Source organism: Chelonoidis abingdonii, chromosome 1, assembly GCF_003597395.2.
Source record: "Chelonoidis abingdonii isolate Lonesome George chromosome 1, CheloAbing_2.0, whole genome shotgun sequence".
NCBI lineage: Eukaryota > Metazoa > Chordata > Testudines > Testudinidae > Chelonoidis > Chelonoidis abingdonii.
In genome coordinates this window covers 28,834,976-28,861,207 of record NC_133769.1, presented here as the reverse complement: position 1 = coordinate 28,861,207, position 26,232 = coordinate 28,834,976, and the positions used below count along the sequence as shown (strand labels likewise).

Below are 26,232 nucleotides of genomic sequence, written 5' to 3'. Positions count from 1 at the left end.
AGTTGCTGTGGCAGTCTCGGTGCTGCCTTTGTACCATCACCTCTACTCGTGAGAGCCAAAACAGAAGAAGAATCATTAATCGAGGGATACACATCAAGACTGCGGTCATGCATGGGATCCAGAAAGTGAAACTTAACCAGTCTAGTTTCACTGTCCAAGTTCAATAGAATGAAAGAAAGTAAATAGTAACACTAGCATTAAAAAAAAAAAAAATCAGTTGTGTAATCGAAGATGTTAGTAAAAATAATTATTTAAAATGTATGACACTGCCTTTCTGAATCTGTTGACACAGTATAAATTAATAGTTTTGATCACTGCTAATTTTGATTGCCAGATAGAACATTCAAAGATATGTTTATTTCTGGAAGGCTATTCAAGTATTTCTGCATGGTCTGCTGAGATGAACGTAATACAAAATGTTTATTATGAACCCTAGTATAGTTGGGAAGCTGGAGTACAGAAGCCTTTTTGTCAGAGGTAGTCATTTATACTTCTCTGGCATAGATGAAGAAATGAATTTTGTCACGGACCCTCTCACTTAGAGACTCCCACTGAAGTCAATGGAAATACTTCATTTGATTTTAATTGTGCTTAGATTGTGCCCTGTATTGCATCTCTCGTAAGGAAAGCTATATATTGAGGTTCTCGGTTTTGCCCCTTTTGGTCTGACATCTTTCCTTCTTGGCAGGATTATTTTTAAAGTTTTGGTGTGGTTCAGTTTATTTTAAATAAACCGACATCACTGCAGCCATTTAGCTAAAGAGAGCATAAAAGCTGAATTTTTATCTGGAAAACAATTAGAGAAAAATATACAGTACAATAACAGGACTTTAGATGACTGTATGTACATATAATATATAGCAGTGGTTCTCAAACTATACCGGGGTGTCAAACATATGACGCATGGGCTAGAGCTGACCTGAATTATGTATTTTTGGCCCACTAGACACATTCAGTTTGTGTGGAATGTCAGCTTTCATTTTTTAAAAAGTAAGTTTCTAGCCTTAGTAGCTGCAAACAGAACTTTTGAAGCATGATCCAACTATAAACTGAAGTCATGATGTTGGTCTGAATCTGCACAGAGCCTGAAACAATGACTGTCTCCTAATCTCACTGCAACATCTGCACTAAAGCCCAGTGATAAATACTTGATAATGTTAACTATTCCTTTGCTGATCACTTTAGCAGATAGAATGGAAAATGGGGAAAAGAAAAGCCTGAAAGGGTGGGAATTGGGGGTTGCTCCAGGAAGACTGACAAAGATGGAGAGAAACGGGGGAAAGGAGAGAAACAAAGGGCAGAAGTAGCAGTGGCCAAAAAGGAAGCAGATTTTCTTACTATGTGACAATAAGATACAGAGTAAATAGTAATTTAGTTACTATGTAAAAACGGTTTTCTCCCATTAATCTCGTGCATAAAGGTTGATGGGAGGGGGCTCTCTTACACCCTGTAAGGAGATCAAATGGTGAAGTAAGGCCTCCATAAGTAGAAGATCTCCCTCTTATGCACTTTTGGACACCTGCACAAGTTATGTTGTTGGTAAACTGCTAGGATAATATAAGTGAGTACTAAAATTCCTTAAAATTCTGTGAGGGAAAATGTGCATTTAGTTGTTGCTTCAACCTCTAGATCTTTTAAGATGTGAAGGAGTTGTGGGGAGGAGTTCTCATTGTCTTTATTAGGTGTTCAGGATGCATCCTAAAGATGTGCATCTTTGAGAATTTCTTGCGGATCTCCTAAGGTATATGTGGTACTGGAAGTTCTGGTGCTGTCGAGCCAAATAGTTCCAGATTTTGAAATGTACATTCACCGTTTGTAATCCAGTAGGCCTTCAGAGTTCTGGAGAAAAACACCTTTTCAGATATTTTTTCATTTAAAAAAACCTAAGACATTTCAGGAAAAAAAAGTTACTGAAATGATTGATGGGCTGGATCAAACTGAACAACCAAATTCAGATTCAAACAGGTTCTTTTCACAGAAGGCATTCTAGTGCTATGAATCCAAAATATGTCTCTTTATACCACTGAGTCCAGTACTAGAATTTTCCTTGCTTTGCTGGCACTTAGAACTGGTAGGGCACAGGTAGTCAATTTTTTTTGTCAAGGTTGTCATAAACAGATAGTAGGAGTTAATAGAACAGAAGTACTTTATATCTCTTCTGATTGTAAAGGGTTAACAAGTTCAGTAAGCCTGGCTGTCACCTGACCAGAGGACCAATCGGGACGGGATACTTTCAGATCTTGAGGGTGGGAAGTTTCTGTGTGTGCTGTTAGAATTTGGTGGTGGTTCTCTCTGGTTTTGAGAGTGACCAGACGTGCAACCAGGTTCCTCTCCAATCTCTCTGATACAGGCTCTTATAAGTTTTTAAAATAGTAAGTACTAGGTAGATAAGGCGAGTTAGGCTTATGTTTGTTTTCTTTATTTGCAAATGTGCGTTTGGCTGGAAGGAGTTTAGTTGTGCGTTTGGCTGGAAGGAGTTTAGTTGTGCGTTTGGCTGGACGGAGTTCAAATTTGTATTTTACTAAAAGGATTTTAATTTGTACTTGTATACTTAGGCTGGGAGGGTATTCCCAGTGTCTATAGCTGAAAAACCCTGTACCTAATCCATCTTAAATTTACAAAGATAATTTTTACTGTTTTTCTCTCTTTAATTAAAAGCTTTTCTTGTTTAAGAACCTGATTGTTTTCATTCTGGTGAGACCAGGGGACTGGTCTGATCAACAGGAATTGTGGGGAAAGGAGAGAAGGGGAGAGAGAGGTTAATTTTCTCTCGTGTTAGGATTACTTTCTCTCTCAGGGAGAGTCTGGGAGGGGGAGAGAGAAGGAGGGGATGTGATTTTCCTCTCTGTTTTGTGATTCAAGGAGTTTGAATCACAGTAATCTTCCAGGGTAACCCAGGGAGGGGAAGCCTGGGAGAGGCAATGATGGGGGAAAGAGTTTACTTTCCTTGTGTTAAGATCCAGAGGATCTGGGTCTTGGGGTTCCCTGGGCAAGGTTTTGGAGGGACCAGAGTGTACCAGGCACTGGAATTCCTGGTTGGTGGCAGTGCTACAAGTACTAAGCTGATAACTGAGCTTAGACGAATTCATGCTGGTACCCCGTCTTTTGGATGCTAAGGTTCAGGGTGGGGAATTACACCATGACAAAGGTCCAGATTTCTTTGTCAAGGTATAGTCAAGGTCCAGACTCCAGAGGAAATTAAAATAAACCAATAATGCTAATAATAAGTAAATAAAAAGATTTTTGGGTCCATTCTAAAGCACCTGGCAGTCTGGATTTGGCCTGCCGTCTGCCTGTTGACTACCCCTATGGTAGGGCCTCTGAGACGATCAATCCACTCCCACCTTGGATACTCTTCACAAGTATGTCTAGCCATTCCCAGTCAGGCAGTGCAATAATTAAACTTTCAGTCAGTGTTAATATCGGTTTCTGTGTAAACTGTAATTAATGGGAAATTCCCAACATCATTTAATGTCTCCAACACCCTAAATTGATTTAATTAGCCATAGCACCTGGGCGGCAGCATACCGTTCTCAGTTATTTATGAGTCAGGTGTCACCACCCAGGCTCTTCTATACTGGTGAAGATTACTTGTCTCTTCTTTCTGTATGGTCGTTCCCTTCCACTCTGCTTGGTCACTCTTCTATCTTTGGCTTCTTAGGGCTTGTCTACACTTTCATTTTATAGTGCTCTAACTTGCTGGCTCAGGGGTGTGAAAAATCCACCCCCGTGATCAGAGCAAATTTGAGCACTTTAAAGCGCAAGTGTGGACAGGCTCTGACCGTTGGGAGCCGTGCTCCCAACTCTCAGAGCTATTCCCCTTGTGGAGGTGGATTACCAGGAGCGCTGCGAGAGCTCTCTCCCAGCTCTCACGCATGACCACACTCACTCTTCAAAGCGCTGCTGCGGGAGCACTCCAGTGGCAGCGCTTTGAAGTTTCTAGTGTAGATGTAGCATAAGTCTATGTCTACGCTTGACAGAAGGGGTTCTCCTGTCACTAGTAAATCCACCTCCCTGACATGCAATAGCTAGGTTGATGGACAGTTCATCAACCTAGCGCTGTCTACACTGGGATTTCAGTCGTTTTATCTACGTTCCTCAGAGGTGTATGGTTTTTTAACATGGCTGAACAAATGTAGCTGGGTCAATCTGATTTTTCTAATGTAGACCAGCCCTCAGTGCCTTTGTTGAAAAGTCATTTGTCCTCTGCTTTCTTCTTCTTAACTACTTGTGTATTAACTTGCATTGTCTCTGATGCTTTGATTTGTTTGTATTATGTTAGCATCCAAAGGGTCCCAACCAGGACTGAGAATCAGCTGAACCAGGTGCTGTATGAATACCCAGTCTCTTACCTGAAGAAGAAGAACTTGGTCTAATTCGTGCACTTTTGTTTCCTTGATTTCTACACTAGTGACTTCAATCTTCCTTTACCTTGGTTGCTCAGAAAAGAAACCAGCTTGCATTTGATTAAAATGTAGCTCACCTAGGATGGGATTTTCAAAAGCACTAGGCACCTAAATGACTTAAAACTACAAATCATATTGACTTTTGCTGGGACTTGAATTCCCAAATCAAACAAGCACTTTTGAAAATCACACCCATTGTCTTGTCACTTGCCAGAGCTAACATTTCACAGTTTGAATTACCTTGATTACTATATCTCTTGAGTATCCACATTTCTTCTCTCTTTTGGGACTTAAGGCACGTCTACACTGCCCAGCAGTTTGGACTACAAAGGTGCGAATAGTGGCACACACCAAAGTGCTGCCTTGTAATTCCCTTGTGTGGGTGTTGTGGGCATGAACTGAAATGTTCCTAGATCTCATTAACTTAGTCCTCTTCAAACAGCGACAAATTATTGAGAATTAGGAACTTTTTAGTGCGAACCTGCAACATCTGCACAGAAGAGTTACAGGGCAGCACTTTGCGCACTGCTATTCATACACCTGTAGTCCATTAAGGGCATATCTATGCTGCCTTTAATGTCCCAGACAATTAGGCCTCTTACCCTCTGAACTTCTTGAACTTGGGTCATCTCAGTGTGCTGCTCATGTCATTGGCTTTCTCAAGTGATGCCCTGTACCTCTTCGGTGATGGGCATTCTGTCTCAGGAAAATTAGGTTCTTGTTATGCTATTTCAGTTTATATGAATAAGAGAATCAAGTCATTTTTTTCCCCTTAAATCTTAATTTTACTCAGTTCATAAAAATATGTGGTTTTGGTAACAAGATGATTAACATTTAATCTTTATAGCTGTCCAGTCCCTGAAAATTCATATAGCATCTGGCATTTTCAAGGGTAATGTGAAACCAGTATAACTAACTACTGAAGCAACTTCACCTCTTTTCACAAAAGGAGAATGTTACTTGTGTTAAAACTTATAGTAGATAGAAGGAGTGGACACTTATTTCTAACATAAGACTACACTACCTATTCAGGGAACAGCTAAACATACTTGCATAACACAGTGAAATTGCCTTTGTATTGTGTTTCGGTTTCAGGTTTCAATCTGCCTCTCAAATCACTCAGAATAGATTTTTGTAAAAGTGATCTTATGTAGTGATAGGGATTTTCTCTTTCACTGTCATTGATCTAGAGTGGGAGAGAATATAGCTAACAGATTTCTAGCCCTAGAATTTTTCAGATCTATAACTTAAGCTGAGGGTTCAGGTTAATGGATGTTTTTGAGCATACCTATCGATGCAACATTTTTGTCAATCTAAACAAGTTTCACTTCAACACTGACTTATTAAACATGACCAAAATTAATTTTTAGAATATAATTTTACTAAATGTTCAGCGGAGCAATTATTACATAAGGTGGAATATATGTTTACAATTTACAGGGGAGCATGATTCCTATATAATAAAATACAACTTCTCTAGCAGTCAGCACTGTGAGGTCCTTGGTGCTGTGATCACCTTAGCTCTGCAGTGGCGGGATCATTCCTTTCCTGAGTTTTTCTGTACACTTAAATGCAACTGATTATGTATATTGTGTTCTACGTGTAGAGAAGGAACTTCATAAGTTGTTTGACCTTGTTTGTTACTATAAGTAATCCTTACTTTCTATGTGTATTATGATGGAAAGTTAAAAATTATCTCTGACATCTGCAGTAGCCTTTGAATGTTCGTGCCACACTCTGCAAAGGCAACATTTTTTTTGTTTTCTGCGATTTCTGTTTTTTAAATGCATCCTTTACTAAAATAAAGTCTGGCAAAATTGGATCATGTTATGGATACAGCTATCTTATTGTTTACAGATGTTACTAATATAAAAACTATAAACACAAGAATTCCCTAGTAGAGTAAGGCTTATTCTCTGAAAAATGCAATAAAGTATGTTAATAGAAATATTGATCTTATGACTTTATTCTATAGAAGTCAGGATTTCTACAGTTAACTTTTACCATCCCTTCGCCCTTCTACCTTTTCCCACACTCACATGGGTATAACACATAATCATATAATGTCGGACAATATTACGTGCTATTACTCAAATATTTAGTTTTCAAACACAGGCTGTGGTCCTATATAAATATGTTCTACGGCAATTGTGGTAAATTATCAGATGATAAAGGTACATTAGTATGTGAAAGGTTTACCATATGACAACTAGATTTGGTCAAAGTATTTGTAACAAGAAATGTTTATCAAAATATGCTCGTTTTTGAGTTTGACAGTGGAGCCAATTTTATAGACATTTGTATTTCTTCCGTTAAAATTTGTGCAAAGATTTTTGTTCTCCTTAAGATGTCTGAAAATATATTGTGACAAATGTTTGTGCTATTTTTTTTTTAATTAAGTTTTGAGCTGGACTGATTTAAGTACAACTGGTTTGATAAGTTTAGCAAGGTGATTGCTCTGGTTCTTTGGTTGGTTAAGCCTATCCATGTTGTCAGAAGAGTTAGCACACTTGATTCCCCATTTTTTCTTTCTGAAGGAGTGGCTGTATTTCAGATGCTCTCTCTGAACTCTTAAAAGTAGGGTTGGGGGCAGGGAGCAGATCTACTGTAGGAAGGCCATAGGCCACGGGGAATACAGGAAATGCATAATTTTCTTTCTTTTTTACCTCTCCCGCTCCTAAGCTGGGGCGTATCTGCAATAAATGTTCCATCTGTAGGTCTTTTCTAAAAGAACCAGAAAGCTCAAGAGGCTGACCTCAGACTCTTGGATAGCTCTTTGTGGCTTGCCTTGGACCTAGGCAAGCAAGACCTTCCTGTACCAGCTCAATCTGAGTTCAGAAGTGCCCTGAGCTCCAGATCAACAGCTAGCTCCCAAGTGTGTCGTCTGTGATAGCCATGGTTGCAGATGTGATAGGGCAGTTAGATTCCTGAGACAGAGGTGCCATTTGGGGGGGGCAGTGGAGGACTCTACCCCACCCCCCATTTTGTAGGGGAGGTCTTCTCCCCCTATCCTCATTTATGAATATAATGAGATCTGGGAAAAGGTGTACACAGTGAGGTGGTAAAATTTGCAGATGATACAAAATTACTCAAGATAATTAAGTCCAAAGCAGACTGCGAAGAGTTACAAAGGGATCTCACAAAACTGGGTGGCTGGGCAACACAATGGCAGAAGAAATTCAGTCTTGATAAATGCAAAGTAATGCACTTGGCAAAATATAATCCCAACTATACATTCAAAATGATGGGGTCTAAATTAGCTCATAGACTCATAGATTTTAAGGTCAGAAGGGACCATTATGGTCATCTAGTCTGGCCTCCTGCACAATGCAGGCCATACAGTCTCACCCATCCACTTCTATAACAAATCCCTAACCTATGTCTGAGTTACTGAAGTCCTCAAATTGTGGTTTGAAGACCTCAAGCTGCAGAGAATTCTCCAGCAAGTGACCTGTGCCCCATGCTGAACCCATCAATAAAGAGATCTTGGAGTCATTGTGGATAGTTTTCTGAAAACATCTGCTCAATGTGCAGTGGCAATTAAAAAAGCTAATAGAATATTGGAAATCATTAGGAAAGGAATAGATAATAAGAGAAAAATAACATATTGCTCTATATAAATTCATGGTGTGCCAACATATTGAAAAATGTGTGCAGATTTGGTCACCCCATCTCAAAAAAATATATTAGATTTGGAAAAGGTACAGAGAAGGGCAACAGAAATGATTAGGGATATAGAACATCTTCTGTTTGAGGAGAGATTAGAAAGATTGGGACTTTTCACCTTGGAAAAGCGATGACCAAGGTGTGGAAAAATTGAATCATGAATGTTGTGGAAAAATTGAATAAGGAAGTGTTATTTACTCCTTCACATAACACAAGAATTAGGGGGTCACCAAGTGAAATTAATAGGCATCAGATTTAAAACAAAAAAATATGTATTTCTTCACAGTCAACACGTGGAACTCTTTGCTAGGGGATGTCGTGAAGGCCAAAACTATAACAGAGTTCCAGTAAGAACTAGATAAGTTCATGGAGGATAGGTCCAGAAATGGCTATTAGCGAGGGTGGGCAGGGATCCAACACCATGTTCTGCATGTCCCTTGCCTCTGTTTGTCAGAAGCTGGAAGTGGGCAGCAGGGCAACTTGATAATCACCTGGTCTGTTCATTCCCCCGGAGCACCTGGCATTGGCTACTGTTGGAAGACAGGATACTGGGCTAGATGGACCATTGCTCTTACCCAATATGTCCATTCTGATGTTCTTATATAGAACCCATATATACCTGCTCCCCACTGTAACCCATAGACCCTGCTCTCCTCCCAGAACTGGGATAGAACCCAGGGGTCCTGACGGGGTCTCTCTCTCCACAGAGTTAGTAATAAAGTAAGAATATACATTCAAATTTTAAAGCCAACCAGTATCCCTTAAGTGACTTGGCATAAGATGTCAGAACATGTTGTTATTCAAGCTGAGTGGGTTTAATATTTATTAATTTTTTTTTAAATAAAGGAATTAGATACAGGGCTCCTGTCAGTTAATTGCTAAGTTAGCTTCCAAAAAACTAGAGTTTTCAAGTGCCTAAGTAGCCTCAGGAATCACAGTTCAAGTTGCCGCCCTCCCCCCCGCAAATCTGAAATGATGTCCCTGCCCTGAGAAAAGCTTTGGCTAGTGCTGGAAAGGAGCCATGCTCCTCTGGGAAATATAGCGGTAGATCCCCTTCAGCAGACCCAAGCAAAAAGAGATTTAAACTGCCTCACCAGTCTTAGTTTATGTGGACTTAATGGCCCGAATTGGGTGCTGTGAGAGCCCTGAGGGCGCATGGTATTTGGTCTTCAACACCATCTTGGGAGGTGGGTCTAACTGCCTCTGGTACAGAGTGAACAGTGACATGATCACTTTGGCACTCTCCACTCTGATACTGTAATCCCGTGCTCTGCTATTGTGGCACCATGTGTCTCAGTAACAAGATCATTCACAGTACTGGGAGATCTCTAGGTATAAGCTGAGCTAGAGTCATCATTGCTATCTTAGGAGCTGAACGTCTCCATTATGTTGCTGGCTACCACCACTGTGGTGGTACTGAGTATCTCTTAGGCACCGGTCAAGCCACAGTTGGAAGTATATCCAATAATCAGTAATTTGAGGGGCAGCTGGTAGCCAGATCATCCTTTCAGGCCACTCTAGATGCCTCCAATACCATAATAAGATCCCTGGCAATTTCTATTGCCAGGAGGAAAGCATTCTGGTTAGTCTTCAGGCATCTCAAAGGAAGTTCAGATAACAATTGAAGACCTCCCATTCGAAGGCTGTGAACTCTGGTATGAAAATAGATGACACTGCATTCATTGAAAGACGCCCAACCTGCTCATTGGCTGCTAAGAGCATACACGCTAGAGAGTTGTGCACTTCATAGCTTGTGTGGGCTGAGCTGATTGCATGTACCAGTGGCTCCTTGCATCCTTCCATTTCCCCCACAAGCTCCCTGTGTGCCATCCTCCTCTGTTTGAGAGACTCACTGTGACTCCTAATTTCCTCCATACCAGGGGTTCTTTGTGACCCCCATGTCTGCCTCCTCCCCTACCAGGGTACCCCAATCTCCCCACCTCCGCTGGGGGTTCTGTCTGTCCCCATTCCACCCTCTGCCATTTCCCTTCATGACAGGGGCTCTCTGTGCACCCCCTTTCATACCTTCCTTCTATGCAAAGGACTGTGCGTGGCCCCCTTCCTCCTCCTCCTCCTCCTCCTTCTCCCCATACCAGGGTCCTCCAGTCCCGTCTCGTCCCCTACTAGGAGCTTGGTGTGCATGCCCCCATTCCCCATGTTCCCTGACCCCTTTCCCTCCGTTATTATTTATTTATTTTATTTTATTATTTTTTTGTCTGAGAGAGACATCATTCTGGGTGTCAACATGATGAACTCCAGTGGGAGGACAGGCAGAGAGGAGATGGGATGTTGTTATGCTGAGGGGCCATCAGCCAGCTGTTAGATCTACAGAGGACTGTTGAAGTGCTTGGAGCTGTGTCTTTACTAACAAGATGGCATGGGGCTCCAGTTAACCCCCATTTTTCCCATCTCAGTTTTCCAGTTTTTCTCAGAAGTCAATAGAGTTCTGGCCACTGATGCCAAGAACTTTCTTCGAACATTTGGAATTGATTAGATGCTGTGTTCAAAAGTTATTGTCATTGAGTTGAGTGTAAGACTTTTGCAAGCTTGGCCAACCAGCTGCCAGACGGAAATGGAAGTCTGCAGTCTTGTTCCAGACAAAGACAATGACCAAGTTCATTTATCCATCAAAGAAATAGCTTGATTTTTGGCAATCATGGTGTCACTATCGGGGCATGGGTGGTCTGACCTCTTTGTCAAAACAGGAGTCATGAATCAGGCCAGGTCAGATACCAGGAGGTCAGAATCTTAGGCAAATCAGAAGATAAAATCAAGAGTCAGGTGTCAGGAGACAGTCAGGGTCAGGTTACCAGGAGATCAGTAGCAAGTAGAAGGAGCAGGTATTGAAGGAGAAACAGTCTGATGCAGGGAGATCCCAGTTGCATGGTCAACTTCCTGTCCCTGTGCTGGGTTTATAAAGAAGTTGTGAATCAGTCAGGACTGCCAGCATTCTGCCAATCAGATTCCATGCCTGGAGTCCTCTGTCAGAGTTCAGCTTCTATTCTGGCATCTGCTAACAGTTCACTGGATAGCAAATTGGAATTTACTAGCCTCTAAGAGCCCAGTGGACCAGAGGTCAAGACCTGTTGACCCTGACACACGGTTATTTATGTCAAACGTGGTTATTTAAGTTGAAAAAAGAAAATTTCTGTTCACACTAGACCACCAAACTATGCAAGCTGCATCTGTGTTTAAAAATGTTTGAGACACAAGGTAGGTGACAAGTATCAGAGGGGTAGCCGTGTTAGTCTGGATCTGTAAAAGCAGCAGAGAATCCTGTGGCACCTTATAGACTAACAGACGTTTGGAGCGTGAGCTTTCGTGGGTGAATACCCACTTCGTCAGACGCAGGTAGTGGAAATTTCCAGGGGCAGGTATATATATGCTAGCAAGCAAGCTAGAGATAACGAGGTTAGTTCAGTCAGGGAGGGTGAGGCCCTGTTCTAGCAGTAGAGGTGTGAAAACCAAGGGAGGAGAAACTGGTTCTGTAATTGGCAAGCCATTCACAGTCTTTGTTTAGTCCAGAGCTGATGGTGTCAAATTTGCAAATGAACTGAAGCTCAGCAGTTTCTCTTTGAAGTCTGGTCCTGAAGTTTTTTTGCTGCAGGATGGCCACCTTAAGGTCTGCTGTAGTGTGGCCAGGGAGGTTGAAGTGCTCTCCTACAGGTTTTTGTATATTGCCATTCCTGATATCTGATTTGTGTCCATTTATCCTTTTCCGTAGTGACTGTCCAGTTTGGCCGATGTACATAGCAGAGGGGCATTGCTGGCATATGATGGCGTATATTACATTGGTGGACGTGCAGGTGAATGAACCAGTGATGGTATGGCTGATCTGGTTAGGTCCTATGATGGTGTCGCTGGTGTAGATATGTGGGCAGAGTTGGCATCGAGGTTTGTTGCATGGATTGGTTCCTGAGCTGGAGTTACTATGGTGCGGTGTGCAGTTGCTGGTGAGAATACGTTTCAGGTTGGCAGGTTGTCTGTGGGCAAGGATTGGCCTGCCACCCAAGACCTGTGAAAGTGTGGGATCATTGTCCAGGATGGGTTGTAGATCCCTGATGATGCGTTGGAGGGGTTTTAGCTGGGGGCTGTATGTGATGGCCAGTGGAGTCCTGTTGGTTTCTTTCTTGGGTTTGTCTTGCAGTAGGAGGCTTCTGGGTACACGTCTGGCTCTGTTGATCTGTTTCCTAATTTCCTCGTGCGGGTATTGTAGTTTTGAGAATGCTTGGTGGAGATTTTGTAGGTGTTGGTCTCTGTCTGAGGGGTTAGAGCAGATGCGGTTGTACCTCAGTGCTTGGCTGTAGACAATGGATCGTGTGATGTGCCCGGGATGGAAGCTGGAGGCATGAAGGTAGGCATAGCGGTCGGTAGGTTTTCGATATAGGGTGGTGTTAATGTGACCATCACTTATTTGCACCGTGGTGTCTAGAAAGTGGACCTCCCGTGTAGATTGGTCCAGGCTGAGGTTGATGGTGGGGTGGAAGTTGTTGAAATCGTGGTGGAATTTTTCTAGAGTCTCCTTCCCATGGGTCCAGATGATGAAGATGTCATCAATGTAGCGTAGGTAGAGAAGGGGCGTGAGTGGACGAGAGCTGAGGAAGCGTTGTTCCAGGTCAGCCATAAAAATATTGGCATATTGTGGGGCCATGCGGGTGCCCATAGCAGTGCCACTGATCTGGAGATATATATTGTCATCAAACTTGAAATAGTTGTGTGTGAGTATAAAGGCACAGAGCTCAGCAGCCAGTTGTGCTGTGGCATCATCAGGGATACTGTTCCTGACAGCTTGTATTCCATCTGTGTGTGGGATGTTTGTGTAGAGAGCCTCTACATCCATGGTGGCTAGGATGGTGTTTTCTGGGAGGTGACCAATGCATTGTAGTTTCCTCAGGAAATCAGAGGTGTCACGGAGATAGCTGGGAGTGCTGGTGGCATAGGGTCTGAGTAGAGAGTCCACATATCCAGACAGTCCTTCAGTGAGAGTGCCAATGCCCGAGATGATGGGGCGTCCAGGATTTCCGGGTTTGTGGATCTTGGGTAGTAGATAGAATAACCCTGGTCGTGGCTCTAAGGGTATGCTGATTTGTTCTGGTGTTAGTGTAGGGAGTGTCCTGAGTAGATGGTGCAGTTTCTTAGTGTATTCCTCAGTGGGATCTGAGGGAAGTGGCCTGTAGAATTTGGTATTGGAGAGTTGTCTGGCGGCCTCCTTTTGGTAGTCAGACCTGTTTATGATGACAACAGCACCTCCTTTATCAGCCTCTTTGATGATGATTTGATGATAATTATTTGATGATGATTTGATGATAGGTAGGTGAGGTATCATCTTCTGTTGGACCTCACACACTTTGAGTACATTTCCCAGACCTGAAAAAGAGCTCTATGTACGCTCAAAAACATCTCTCTCTCACCAACAGAAATTGGTCCAATAAAAGATATCACCTCATCCACCCTGTCTCTCTAATATCCTGGGACCAACTCAGCTATACCAACACTGAAAACATTCAGTGTTTCTCAAGCACACTCCCCCCTTTGGTGCCATAGGAGGCATAAGACTTTTCTGTCTCTTTCTGCTGCACTTTCTGTGCAACTCATTTCACCCTTTTCTCCACTTTTTCCATCTCAGTACTACAAAAACTGCTGTTGGTGCAATGTACTATTAATAGTCCCCTCATTCCCCACTTTGCCTCCCCAGTATTGTGTATGGTGGAGATGCAGTTGCTTCTCTGATACTGTGACCTGTCCTGGTTTCCAATTCTATCATGTCCTTGGATAGATTCTTGGAGTATTAACTCCTTATGTTTTTTAGTAATTTCTCACAGCTGGACTTCTGCTAACATAGGTCCCAGAACTAGGCAAGTTTTGAAGGCCTAGTATAAGGGGTGTATTCTGAGGCTTAAAAAAGCTTAAAGAATTTAGAACAGTGACAAAATGTAACTCTTAAATATTATCTATACCTTTTTATTTGCCAAGTGATAAGTCTCTCTGTGTGTGTGTCTGTATTTAGTGTTGTTGTAGCCGTGTGGGTCCCAGGATATTAGAGAGGCAGGGTGGATGAGTAAAATCTTTTATTGGACCAACTTCTGTTGGTGAGACACACAAGCTTTCGAGCTTAAACAGAGCTCTTCTTCAGGTCTGGGAAACTCAGAGTGTCACAGCTCAATACAAGGTGGAATAGTGTGTTTAGCACAAGTAGTTAATGTACATTTCAAGGGATCTTGCAAAGTGAAGTGGTCCATTAACACCACTCCAGACATAAGGGGGAAAGGAGGCGGGAGAGAGGTCATTAGTGGGTTATAGATTGTTGTAATAGGCCATAAATCCAGTGCCTCTATTCAGTCCATGATTTTTAATGTCTAGTGAAGTTATGCATTGAAGCTCTCCGGCTCTCAGTCTTTGAGGATAAGGACTGGTAGGTCAGATATAGAGTGACTGCTTTTTGGAAAGTGTTCACTCACAGATGATGATTTTGTCTTTTATCATTTTCCTGTGTGAGTTCATTTGAGAGCTTAGTGACTGTGGTTTCACCCACATACTTGCTATTCGAGCATTTAGTGCAATGGATGAGGTACGCCACATGTTGTGATAGGCATGTGAAGGACATATGGAGTTTGAACGCTGTGTTGTGGAGGGTGTTGACTGATGTAGCAGTAGAGATATGTCTGCAGGTTTTGAATCAGTTGCTCTGGCAGGGTCTGGTGCTGCTTTGAATTAGTGTATCCTGGTGTGTTGGGAGCTTGCTTGTAATGATGAGCTTGGAGAGGCGATGCAAGAGTAAGAATAAATTTTTTTCCCCCAAACTCTTATAAACTTTATAACGAGGCTGAAACATTTCATAAATGTAATGCAATGGATGATTCTTGAGCTGAGAGCTTGTGCCAAGTTTCAGACTGGTGAGGGAATCCTTATCATGGAGTTACAAGGTTTTGACAGTGGGAGTCTACAAATGGAGAACCAGTCGCAAAACCCTGGTTTTAGCATTGCTATATCTGTACTGCAATGTAAAGTGTTTTTAAGATCAATAACTTCAACCTCAAGCTAAAGCAGAAGGAATGGTCTCCGGAGTTCTTAAAATTATATAACCGTATTAGATGTGAGATTAAAATAAAATGGCCTGCCAAATTGTTCTTTGGTCAACCAGTAAAACAAATAGCTGTGAAGAGGAACAAGGCTTAGTATGCAATGTTGGTCCCATCTGCACTAAAACTGTAACTAGTTAGGGGGTTAAATCACAACATGGTTTATTTATAGTGTGGAGAGTGTCTAACTATGTCCCAGTAACAAGTCTAAAACCTTGGAAAGTGTAAGGCTTTAGCATGGTTAAGGGGCCACGATTAGGTTTCATCTGAACTATAACCTTTGACCATGTTGTAACCAGATCTTGTGACTTTGTAATGGCAGTATAGATTGGGACTTTTGCTTTCCTCCACATCCTGGCCTTTAGTATCTCTTCTTGAGAGGGGCCTTGTTCTGGTCAACTATAGCTGAATCAGAACATTGCTCCTTTAATCATGGAGAGACTGCTTTGCTCTTCCCCGTCCCTTGCTCTCTGAGAGACTGAAAACACTCGCTCCCAGCTTTTTCAGCCTGAAGAGTGATATTAGTCCTAGGCATCGAACTGTGGGCTTTCCCATAGGGCAGTGCAGAACATGACACAATTTTTAATGAAAACATACCATTCTGGAACTACCATTATCAAGAAACGATGAAACAACTTTGGTAATATATTCACCCACTGAAAAAGCTACTTGTTTGAATGAACATAAGTTATAAGACTTGCAGAGAGGTCACATGTATTAGAGAATTGATAGTTAAACATTCATCTGTTTATCATTCTCAGCTGGTATTATGAGTGTTTCCGAGCCATTTAATTTTTGTGGTGGTCCTGCACTAGAAGGTTTTTGGTTTTTTTTAATGTTTAATTTTAATTTAAGTAAATGGAGTTTGTCATTTTAAATGGCAGAACAGTGCTGAATTGAAAGCTATCGTTTAAGGAATCTGTATCAGAAGCAGCATTTACAAGCTTTTGAGTAGATCTTTCAGATGCAGTACATAGTACTAAGGCACCATCATGTGACATCTTTGAATAAGTCATGGATCTGTGCTGAGGAGTAGTATGGACCACAGTTGACATTGTTGATACTCAGAGAGGCATTTGACAGTCCAGCGGTGCATTTATTGTTTGCCCAAAAGAATCTACCATTACCTACCTACGAGGCCTTTCATTTTCAGTTGTTGTTTTTTTTTAAACTTCAGAATGTTATCAGTGTCTATTACAAAATTTTTTAAAAATGGGTGAGAAGGGGTGCACAATTCTCTGGGTAAATATTGAGGTTAGTGTTGGGGGTGGGAGAGGAGAGAAAAAAGCCACAAATAGAAAAAACTAGGAGTATTAGGTAATTTAATGCTGTGATTTATTTCATGGACTGCTCATTAACTGTATGTACACCTGCATGTGCATGAGTGTATCTCTTCCAGTACGTTTGCTTACTTTTAACTGACAGCCTCACCTTTACATTTAGACTAGTTTATTATTAACATAACCATGTCTACCTAATGTCATGTTTTGGATTGTCTTAGCATAATCAATATTTTCATGTACTTGAGCAGTACAAATTTGGGTGAAAATGGGTAAAAATAGTAACTTTTGTCAAAGCTGGGAATTTTTCAATAAAACTGAAAACAAAAGGCCTCATTTACCTAACACTGATAGATTTAATGGATTTTCCCAGTTGGTCAGTGGAGAATGCTCTTTTGGAGATCCTTGGCTCCTGAGACCTCTCTCTAATTCTTAAAAAGCAGAATCTGCTAATAGTCTACAGAGAGCCAAGCTCTTAAGTCATTAGCTGTTGCAGAACTTGTGCTCCTTGTTTGCTGAAATAATAACAGAAATTAGAGATGGGAAAGACCTATAAATATTTCATTTTGTGAGTCCTTTCCCAGTGCGGGACTGTTCCTTACAACGTGTTCTTGAGTGCGTTGTTGAGTATTACATTTATTTCCATTAAGTATTTAGACAGGGGTGCTGCTTCTTGTATTCTGATTGTCAGAATAAGATGTTCTGTCCACAGCTTAAATAAAGGATCATAGAAATTAGAGCTGGCAAAGATCTATTTTGATAACATACCACCAACACTGTCCTTACAGAGAATATTACATAGTTTTTGTTTTTACAAGTATAATACTAGTAATCCTACAGTATCTTTAATTTCTTTTAAATATACTCTTAACGCATAACTTCTAATACTTGTATATATTTTTTAACTTTCCCACAGATATGCACTTATTTGGCCATTATCCAGCTCATGACGATTTCTATCTAGTAGTGTGCAATATCTGCAATCAGGTAGTCAAGCCACAGGTTTTCCAGTCGCACTGCGGTAAGTGAAAATTTTCATTCCTGGATTACAGTGCCAGATCAGTGTATGGTTCTCATAAGAATCATGACAGAGGCATTGCAAAGGTAATCCTCTTGTCATCATGTCTGTTTTCAGTGCAGAATGTCACAAATGCCTGAAAGCAGCTATGAGTTTCTTAATAGGAAAGTTAAAATAATTATCCCAGAAGCTAAGCGTCTCAGATTGAACCTATTATAACAAATTAGATAATACCTGTAACTAGATACTAACTAGACCAAAACTATTTTGATGTAACCTTGAAATGGTCTCTCTCAAAGTTGGGCAGTTGGGTCACTTGTAACCAGAACACAGAAGAAAAGGTCTCAAGGATTTATATTTAGGAAGGTTGATCTGTTGCAAGTTGCTTGTATACAGCAAAAGCTTTAATAATACCAGGAGTTGTAGAAATGTGCAAATACTTTTTCTAAATTAGCCTGCTAATGATAAGATTACAAAATGTATCCTTATTTTGATATCTGAAATCAGAGCTCATTTTGTTGGAAAAGCATTTTTTATTTCGCTCTAGCAAGCTGCTTTTGGGCATTTTCTGCAAATCTTCACCCCAAGTTCTAGTCTCACAGTTTATTATTTGTCCATTGTTTTCATTTATACAAGTAAAAAGGAGTGGCAGGGTGTGGCCAGGATTGGCCAGGACACTAAATTGATGAGCTTTATATGAATTCCTGAAAGTTTCGTACATTTTCCTCTGAAAACTTCAACTTAATCAAGTTAGTATTTGAGAGAGGATTGCAGAACAATGAAAAGTAGCTAGTACTGAAGGAGGGATAAGTGAAAATGCATCAGAAAGCAAAACGGAAGGTAACCCGGTCAGTTTTTACTTTTTTCTGTCGCAAACAGAGTTCATAGATCCTGTGTATTGTTCAGTCTTGTATGCAAGAAGCGATTCAGTAAGTGGAATTCTGCAGCAGAACTGTAGAACAGGAAATGTAAAAATACTACCTCCACTTTGGAGGAGCCCTTACTAAAAGTTAACTGCAGAAATCCATCTGTGTAAGACCAACTGGAAGCAACTGAAGTCATGTTGCAGGCAGTTAGGTGCCACAGATCTGCATGGTATGTTCTTAGAATTGTGAAACAAAGCATAATAAATGAATGCCTCATTGAGTGTCTTGTGGAAAGGACAAGATCTGAAATCATGAGTATCTTGAGGCTCCAATACCAACTTCATGAAAATTCAAAACCTAGACGCATAGGTCACAAACGTAATTATTTGTAAAGGACCAATTCCAGGGTTGTAACTAGTAATTTTTCTTGAATGAACACACTTCCCCTCCGTGCACCCCTCCTCCCTGTAGCCTCTAGCCTACATTATATTTGTATTTTCCCAAGATAAACAGACCTCTACACACATGGTCACTGATAACATGGATACATTAACTGTAAACACTTTATCAGTGTGTTAATAAAGGCTTGATGCAGAACAAACAATTGTGTATGCTGCAGAATTGCCACACAAGGATAATTAAAAATTATTTGCTGTGGAATGCATGATACATGCTGGCCTTCAGCCATGACATGTTGACCTGAAGTAAATATGAAAGATGGCCGTCTTTCTATTAAGCAAACATACATAATCCATGTTAGAAACAAAATATCCCTCCCCCCCCATCAATAATCTGATTTCTCCATCTGATCACTGAAGCTTCAACAGAATTATGCACAGGGCCGGCTCCAGGCACCAGCAAAGGAAGCAGGTGCTTGGGACGACCAATGGAAAGGGGCGGTATGTCTGGGTCTTTGGCGGTAATTCGGCGGCGGGTCCCTCAGTCCCTCTCTTCCTCTTTGAGCTGCCGCTGAATTGCCGCTGAAGAATGAAGCAACACGATTGAGCTGTCGCTGAAGTGCCGCCGATCAGCTGTCTCTCTTTTTTTTATTTTATTTTATTTTATTTTTTCTCTCCCCGCTTCGCCACTTGGGGTGGCAAAAACACTGGAGCCGGCCCTGATTATGCAGCAGCAGTTTTTGAAAGGAATTGAGTGTGAATGGCATAAATCCAATGTTAGCCTGCATGTTGGAGAAAACTAACCAGATTAAGAAGATTTTTTGCCAGAAATAGTAGTAGAGTCCTGTGGTTTCCCCATCAAGATGTGAGTTACATATTTGAAAAAATGGTATGTGTTCTTAGAGACAGGGGTACAGCAAACTATATGAGGAAATCTAGTAGAGTAAACAAGGGAGGAATCTAATAATGACAAAAATACTTTAAAATCAAAAGCTACATTCAAATCCTTAGAGTTAGTACAGAGGATATTTAAGCATATCATACTACCGTGACAGAAACTATGGCCTATGCTCCTCAGCGAAAAGGAAAGCATTTGTCATTGACTGGCAAGATGCACCAGATTTTATGCATGTCTGAAGGGCATTTGTCACATGGAAATCCAGCATGGTGAATTCAGTAACAAGGAAAGTAAACTATGACAGTTAAATTGTGAAATGGAAATTAGGAGGGTCAAGAGGGAATTTTAACAGCTAATAGCCAAAGCTCATCAGTAAACAACAAGGAATTCTTCAAGTATGTCAGAAACAGGAAGCCTTCCAAGCAGGTCAGTAGATGTGCTAGACTACCATGGAGTAAAAGAGAGAAACCCTGTGTAGTTAAGGACATTGCTAAGAAGTTAATTAGTTTTTTGCTCTGTAGTCACTGCAGAGGAATTTTGAATACCTACCCAGACCTATTCTTTGTGGATAAAAATGAGTGACTGCAAGAAACTGAGCTGACAAAAGGTGCTGGAACAAAATGATCATTTAAAAAGCAACGAGTCGCTAAGGCCAGAATTCTGAAGGAACTTAAGAATGGAATGGCTGAGCTGGTAACAAAAAAAAGTATATATAATTAAAATCATGCACTATACTCGAAGAGAGAAGGTTAGCCAACCTACTTTTCTTTTACATGCCTGGGAACTACAGACTTTTGAGCCTTACTTCAGTACTAGGTATAGTACTGTTATAGGTATATAACAAATAAAATTATAAAACACCTTGCATTGTAAAGTAGACACAAACCAGCATAGCTTATATAAAGAGTTTTTTGCCCCATCTTTTTGAATGATTTAAGACAGTCAGCAAAATAGTTGGCTAAGTAAGGATGGTCTTATGGTTAAGGCACAAGATTGGGACTCTGGATATATTGATTCACATCTCTGGCACAGACTTCCTGTGTATCTTTGGGTAAGTCTCTTAAAATGACTCCCATCCTTGCAATAGCCCTGTGATGTAGAGAAATATCATCCCCATTTTACAGATAGGTAACAGGCAAAGTTTACTGTTTTGAGGTGCTCAGATAGTATCTCTGTATGTTCTCATTTTTTCCTGATGTGATGATTTTTAAGAGACGTTTATAGTCCCTTGCAAGAAGTTAAGAAATCAAGTCACAAAATGAATGGTTAAGTCGTTTCGTAGATTAAAAACTGTCTCTGAGACAGAAGATAAATATCAGGAAACGTGGCCAATTTTAAACATGCAGGAAGGTTAACAGCGGGTAGCCCCAAGATTCCATGACTAATATCAGTGTTTAGTTTATTAATCATCAAGCCAATGATGTGAAGTTGGCAGAAGTTGCAGATGACACAATTATTTAGATAATTCAACTAGAGAATAAGGAATTCTGAAGAGACCTAAAGCTAGGCAATTAAACAACATGATGGCACGTGAAATTCACTGTAGATAAGTCCAAGGTAATGCTCATTGAAAGGGGTAATTTGAGCTCATGGTGCATGTTGGGTCCTAATAAGTTATCATTCGTGAGAAAAGAACTGTGTGTCACTCTGCATAGCTCAATAAAAACTTCTGCTCAGTGTGCGGCAATGATCTAAAAAAGCAACAAAATATTTAACTCCATTATAAAAAGGAATGACACTATCTGAAAATATTATATCACTGTCTAACTTTCCAGTGTGCCCTCACATGGAATACTATACTTGATTCTGGACACCTCCATCTCAAGAAGGATATAAATGAAATATTGAGAACAGTCCCATAGAAGGGCAACAGATAAATAGATGAATGTGAAGATTTCCGTGTGAGAAGAGACTAAAACTATTAGGATTAGTTTGTTTAGAGAGGCGATGCATAAGAGGTTGTGTGATAGAAGTATATATAATGAGTGGCATAGAGAAAGGCAATTGGGAGCCCCAGGTCATCCATATAATAAAATATATTTTAAAAAATCTAAGAAAATGAAAAACAAATTTAAAACTCTGAAGTACTCTTTTATATGAGGCATAATTAACATGTGGCCAGTAGTTCGAAAAAAGGTTGGATTTATGTTAGATACGCATTTACACTAGCTAGGATGAAATTGATTATAAAATCTCGTGTGATTAAACAGAAGGCATCTACTACCTACCTGGGGCTAGGAAGAGTCTTTTCCAAAGGGCATGTCATTGCAGCATTGTCCATTATGTGGGAGTTTACACTTTCCTCTGAAGTATCTGATACTGGCCACTGGCAAACAAGAAATTGAAACAGACGGGCCATTGGTCTGCTCTGGTATTGTAAATATTTACCCTTTTTCAATATTACTTTATTTTGAGTTCTGGAAAGCCTTGGAACTAATTTGATGAATCAGTTTTGTTCAATTGCAGTGTGTAGCAGTGTGCCCTGTTCTATTGTGTCTGAATTCAGAAACACCAAACACCTCACTAGGAGGATACGAGGATACTTTACACTGTTCAATTGAGTTTGAAACATAGGGTCTTGCATGTCATGAGCTACAACTCTAAAGGTGTGGAGGAGGCAGAGAAAGAGGAAAACAAATCACCGTAGAAGCCACTGTTATTGGCTGTCCTAGGTATGCAGGAAAAAAACCAGCAAAGCATTGGTTTGTAAGTTTTGCCTTTTTTCTCTTTACTCCTCCTCTACGCTAACTGTAGGACATCTGTATAATGTAAACCCTGAATTTTATCAGGTATTTTGCATTACTAATTTTCTAATCTGCAGATTCATTTGTGCATTTATTTTTTTAATTGTAATTTTAGATTATTGTTATGTGACCGACTGGGAGAACCCTCTCTCTTTCACATAGTGGAAAAACTCACCTGAAAAATACTCACTTTTGCATTTTTATTTAGAAATCTTAGTAAAACGATTTGGGGTTTTTTGTTTTGTTTTTTTTAAATGCTGGTAACTATGCTGTTGTTTTCAAATAAATAGTTTAAAGGCATTATTATAATGTTAGGTTCAGAGAGTGAAAAAGGCAAGCCCAGTTATAGTTAAGGTGTTTAGTTTTCTCTTCTATTTTTGGATTTCTTTAGGAGTCTCTATTACTGTAGGGTTTGCCTTTTACTACTGACATAGAAACAGAGTGAAGCTTGGGGTTCTCACAAGGTTTTTTCTTGTCTTGTGTTTCTGCTAGTTTCCCTCTTCAGTATAATTTCAAAAACTAAATATCAGAGGGAGTCAGAGTTGCAAGCGTTAGAGTTGCAGCAGACGATGATGTGGAAGTAATGGAGAGGAAAGTACTATCTGGATGGGAGAATGTGTGTGTGAAACTAAAGCATAACTGAAACAAAAAAAAATGGCTTTTATTGACAAATGCATAATAGCTTATATAGCTACATAATTGAAATACATTTTTGCTCGAGTTGCTCTTCAGTTTCAGTATTCCAGATACTGAGGTTCATGCCAGTTTTGCTCTGAAACCATTTGCAAGTGGCATCATATCAGTCAGAATGTGCCTTCAATCCAGGCGTTGAGGCTGTTGTCTATTCGTGAATGCCGTTGTCCTGAATAACAAGTATGTTGTACTATTGCACTGAGTTATCCAGCTTTAGACTTTTAAAACTATTTAATCTGTGTACATTATATGCATGAATATCCAGTGTTGCAAGCATATAGTTGTGGCTGCTTCTGCAAAAAGTAGTTTTAAATGTCATCTAGTTGTGAGACTGGTAATGTAGTTCAGTGCACTTTATCATATGGAAGACAGACTTTTGAGACTGACATCTTGGCTATTATATGCTGGCCTTAGTGGCATCTTGGAACACACTTGGGGGGCAACACAGTACTCCTTGTGGTGGTGGGTGGGAGGGCGGGCGTCATGTCCTCAGTGAGCTCTCTTTCTAGACGTCTCTTTTTGTAGAAGATTTTTTTGAGCTAGTAATCCACGGTGTGAGAGGTTTGTCTACATGACTTTCATTAACTGGAATCCTGTTCATTTACCCCTTATTAAATAAGATTGGATTCTTGCAGTTCTCCACTAGATACCTTTCTCTCCCTTTCCCCTTTTCTTTCCCGTTCTCAGCCAGTTTTAAAGAATAAAAAACTGAGGTTGTAACAGAAAATGAAAGAGAAATAAATGTAGTTCCAATGATCAAAAACAATGAAATGATGATCCTAGCAATAACAGCCCTGTAAGTCAGTCTTTCCCTTTTAAATGAAAATCTCTCTTCACAAGTGGCAGTGGAGCCATGAACAACAAGCAGAATAGGTTTATAAAAAGAATAGAACTTGGCAGACCAATTTGATGACTTTTTTATGATAAAACAAACTTAGTGAATGAAGGAAAAGTGATAGATATAAAATTACTGGAATTTAGGAAATTGTATGATATAATGTCTAAAAATCTTTCATTCAAAACAGACTGAAGGAACTTAGTGTGCTGATAAATGGTGAAGTATCATGTTTGGGGAGATGTTGAGTACTGCAGGGATCAATTTGGGTTAGCAATGGTCTAGAAGAAGGAACTACTAGCAAATTAAATCTGTGGATGGTAATAGTTTACAGATCTGTAGTGCCTTCCATTCAAAGATTCAAAGCACTTTATGGAAACGGAGGGACAGAGAGGTAAGGTGACATGCCCAAGATTACACAGGAAGCCTGTTGCATAGCTCCAGACAGAGTGCAGCTTTTGTGCACTTCATTCCTTTGCTGCAACTGCAAGAATACCCTATCCCTAAAGGGAGATGGGCAGAAAATAAAATTAGCCTCAACTTGGAAGTGAAACCATCTAGTAACATGAGGAAAAACTAAATTGAAGCATAGGTATTCAATTGGAGGGAGAAATTTAGAAAGCAGTATAATGAAAGACTGTGGATGATAATGCTGGGGGAAAATGAGGTCTAAGTTTGTAAAGCTATCTGAAGCTGTATGCTATGGAGTAGGAAGATAATTGTTCAGTATAACTACACCTTGGCTATGACTTCCCCTGGAAGTACTAAGAAGTCTATCATAAATGTATTGATTAACTGGAACATGCTCAGAGAAGAGCAACAAAACTTTGTAGGGGGTTGTGGGGACTGATTTGAGGAAAGACTGAGTTACGGTAAATATATTTTGCTTGGCTAAGCTCTGGATAGGTGCCCTTTTTAACTTTTGTACGAATCTAAATAATATATAAATACAAATATATTTGTAGATGTAAACACCAAAGAGGAACATGAAATGTTTAGGCTAATAAATGGTGGCATATTTAGGAGCTGTTAAACTGAAATTTAAGAAAGCAAAATTTAGGCAGGCAGACTATCAAGAAAAGCTTTCCAGCAGTGAGATTGGAGGCTGGGAAGTAGGTTCCAGGGAAGTGGTGGAAGTCCGATTACTTAGGTAATTACAACAAGGCAGGAAAAAATATTAGTAAGTACACTTGAGAATAATCCTGCTTTGGCAGAGAAGGACTAGATGACCTAGAGGGTCTTCTCCATTATTTACTTCTGCGGTGTGATTTTATTGTTCTGTGCTTCCTGTCTGCAAGGTCATTTTACCATATGCCTTTAAATTAGGGGCAGAGACTCTCATTATATAAGAGTATGGTGACAGGTCGGGGAGATCATGCACACCTGATTTGTTACTCTCTAATTATGAAAGCTAGGGTTGGCATACCTGTTTTTTCACAAGATGTGCGTAGGGGATAATCTTTCATTTGATCTCTTTACTACAGAAACATTTTTTTAAAAAATATCTAGGACACCCTACAGTAGTCTAGAATATAAAATCCTTTCTCCCTTTGAAATACTTACTTATATCCTCAAAGAGATTATATTCTGAATGCATGTAAGATTAGCTATTTTGCAGAGTGATGGTGGTACAGTAGAATTTAATGAACTGTGATTCAGAGGAAGAAGGCTGAGCTGTAAAATGAATGAGAAATGGTTCACTCGCCGTACATTGAACTAGAACAGTGACTCTCAAGTGCATCCAGTGTGACTTCTGGGGTCCCAGAGCCCATTTTCCAAACTCCTTGCTGCGGCCCCTGGCTCTGCTCCTTAAAGCAGTGCCCAAGCCCAAGTGGGCTTGGTGATATTTCATTATGCTTTATGGGGCTGCTGCCTCTGGCTGTGGGAAGGAACCTGCCCTCTCTCGCCACCCCCTTTGGCTCCTTGTCAAGGGGGTGCTGGCATGCCCTGATTCACCAGACCTCATTGTTTCCCGGCTTGCCTTCCATTGAAGGGGAGTGTCACTCACTAAGGTACCACCTGACCAGCTCTGAAATACTCACCTTGTAGGGGAAGGAGCAAGGCACAAGTGGGAAGATGTTGTCCGGGAGAGACTGCATAGTAGTGGTGGTGGTGCTGCTGCTGCTGCTGGGGAGCTGAGCCCCAGAAACAATTCTGGGGCAGTGTCAGCCAGGGAGTGCAGGTGCAGGACTGTGCACACGCTGCAGTGAACTTAGGGGTCCATCTGGGAGAGAGCACAGGTGACAGCTGTTGCATGGACACAGAGGACCATGGAGCACAGGGACCGAGGACAGGCCCAAGGAGCAGCCTGAGTGTGTGGCCTCCAGAAGCCTCCCCAAGGGTTCCAGC

General features: G+C 40.6%; 1 protein-coding gene across 8 annotated transcripts in view; it reads left to right on the top strand.

The window, feature by feature from the left end:
- ATXN7L1 (ataxin 7 like 1) overlaps positions 1 to 26,232 on the top strand; it is a 197,486-nt gene that overhangs the window by 47,580 nt on the left and 123,674 nt on the right. For 7 of the 8 annotated variants that reach the window (XR_012655699.1, XR_004374619.2, XM_075064835.1 and 4 more), the window contains exon 3: positions 17,348 to 17,452. The exons of the other annotated variant lie outside the window; for it this stretch is intronic. Coding sequence is in view for 4 of the 7 variants with exons in the window: in XM_032787322.2 (XP_032643213.1) it covers positions 17,348 to 17,452 (105 nt within the window). In the remaining 3 variants the exon portion in view is untranslated. The remainder of the gene's footprint in view (positions 1 to 17,347; positions 17,453 to 26,232) is intronic. 8 annotated transcript variants of the gene reach the window in all.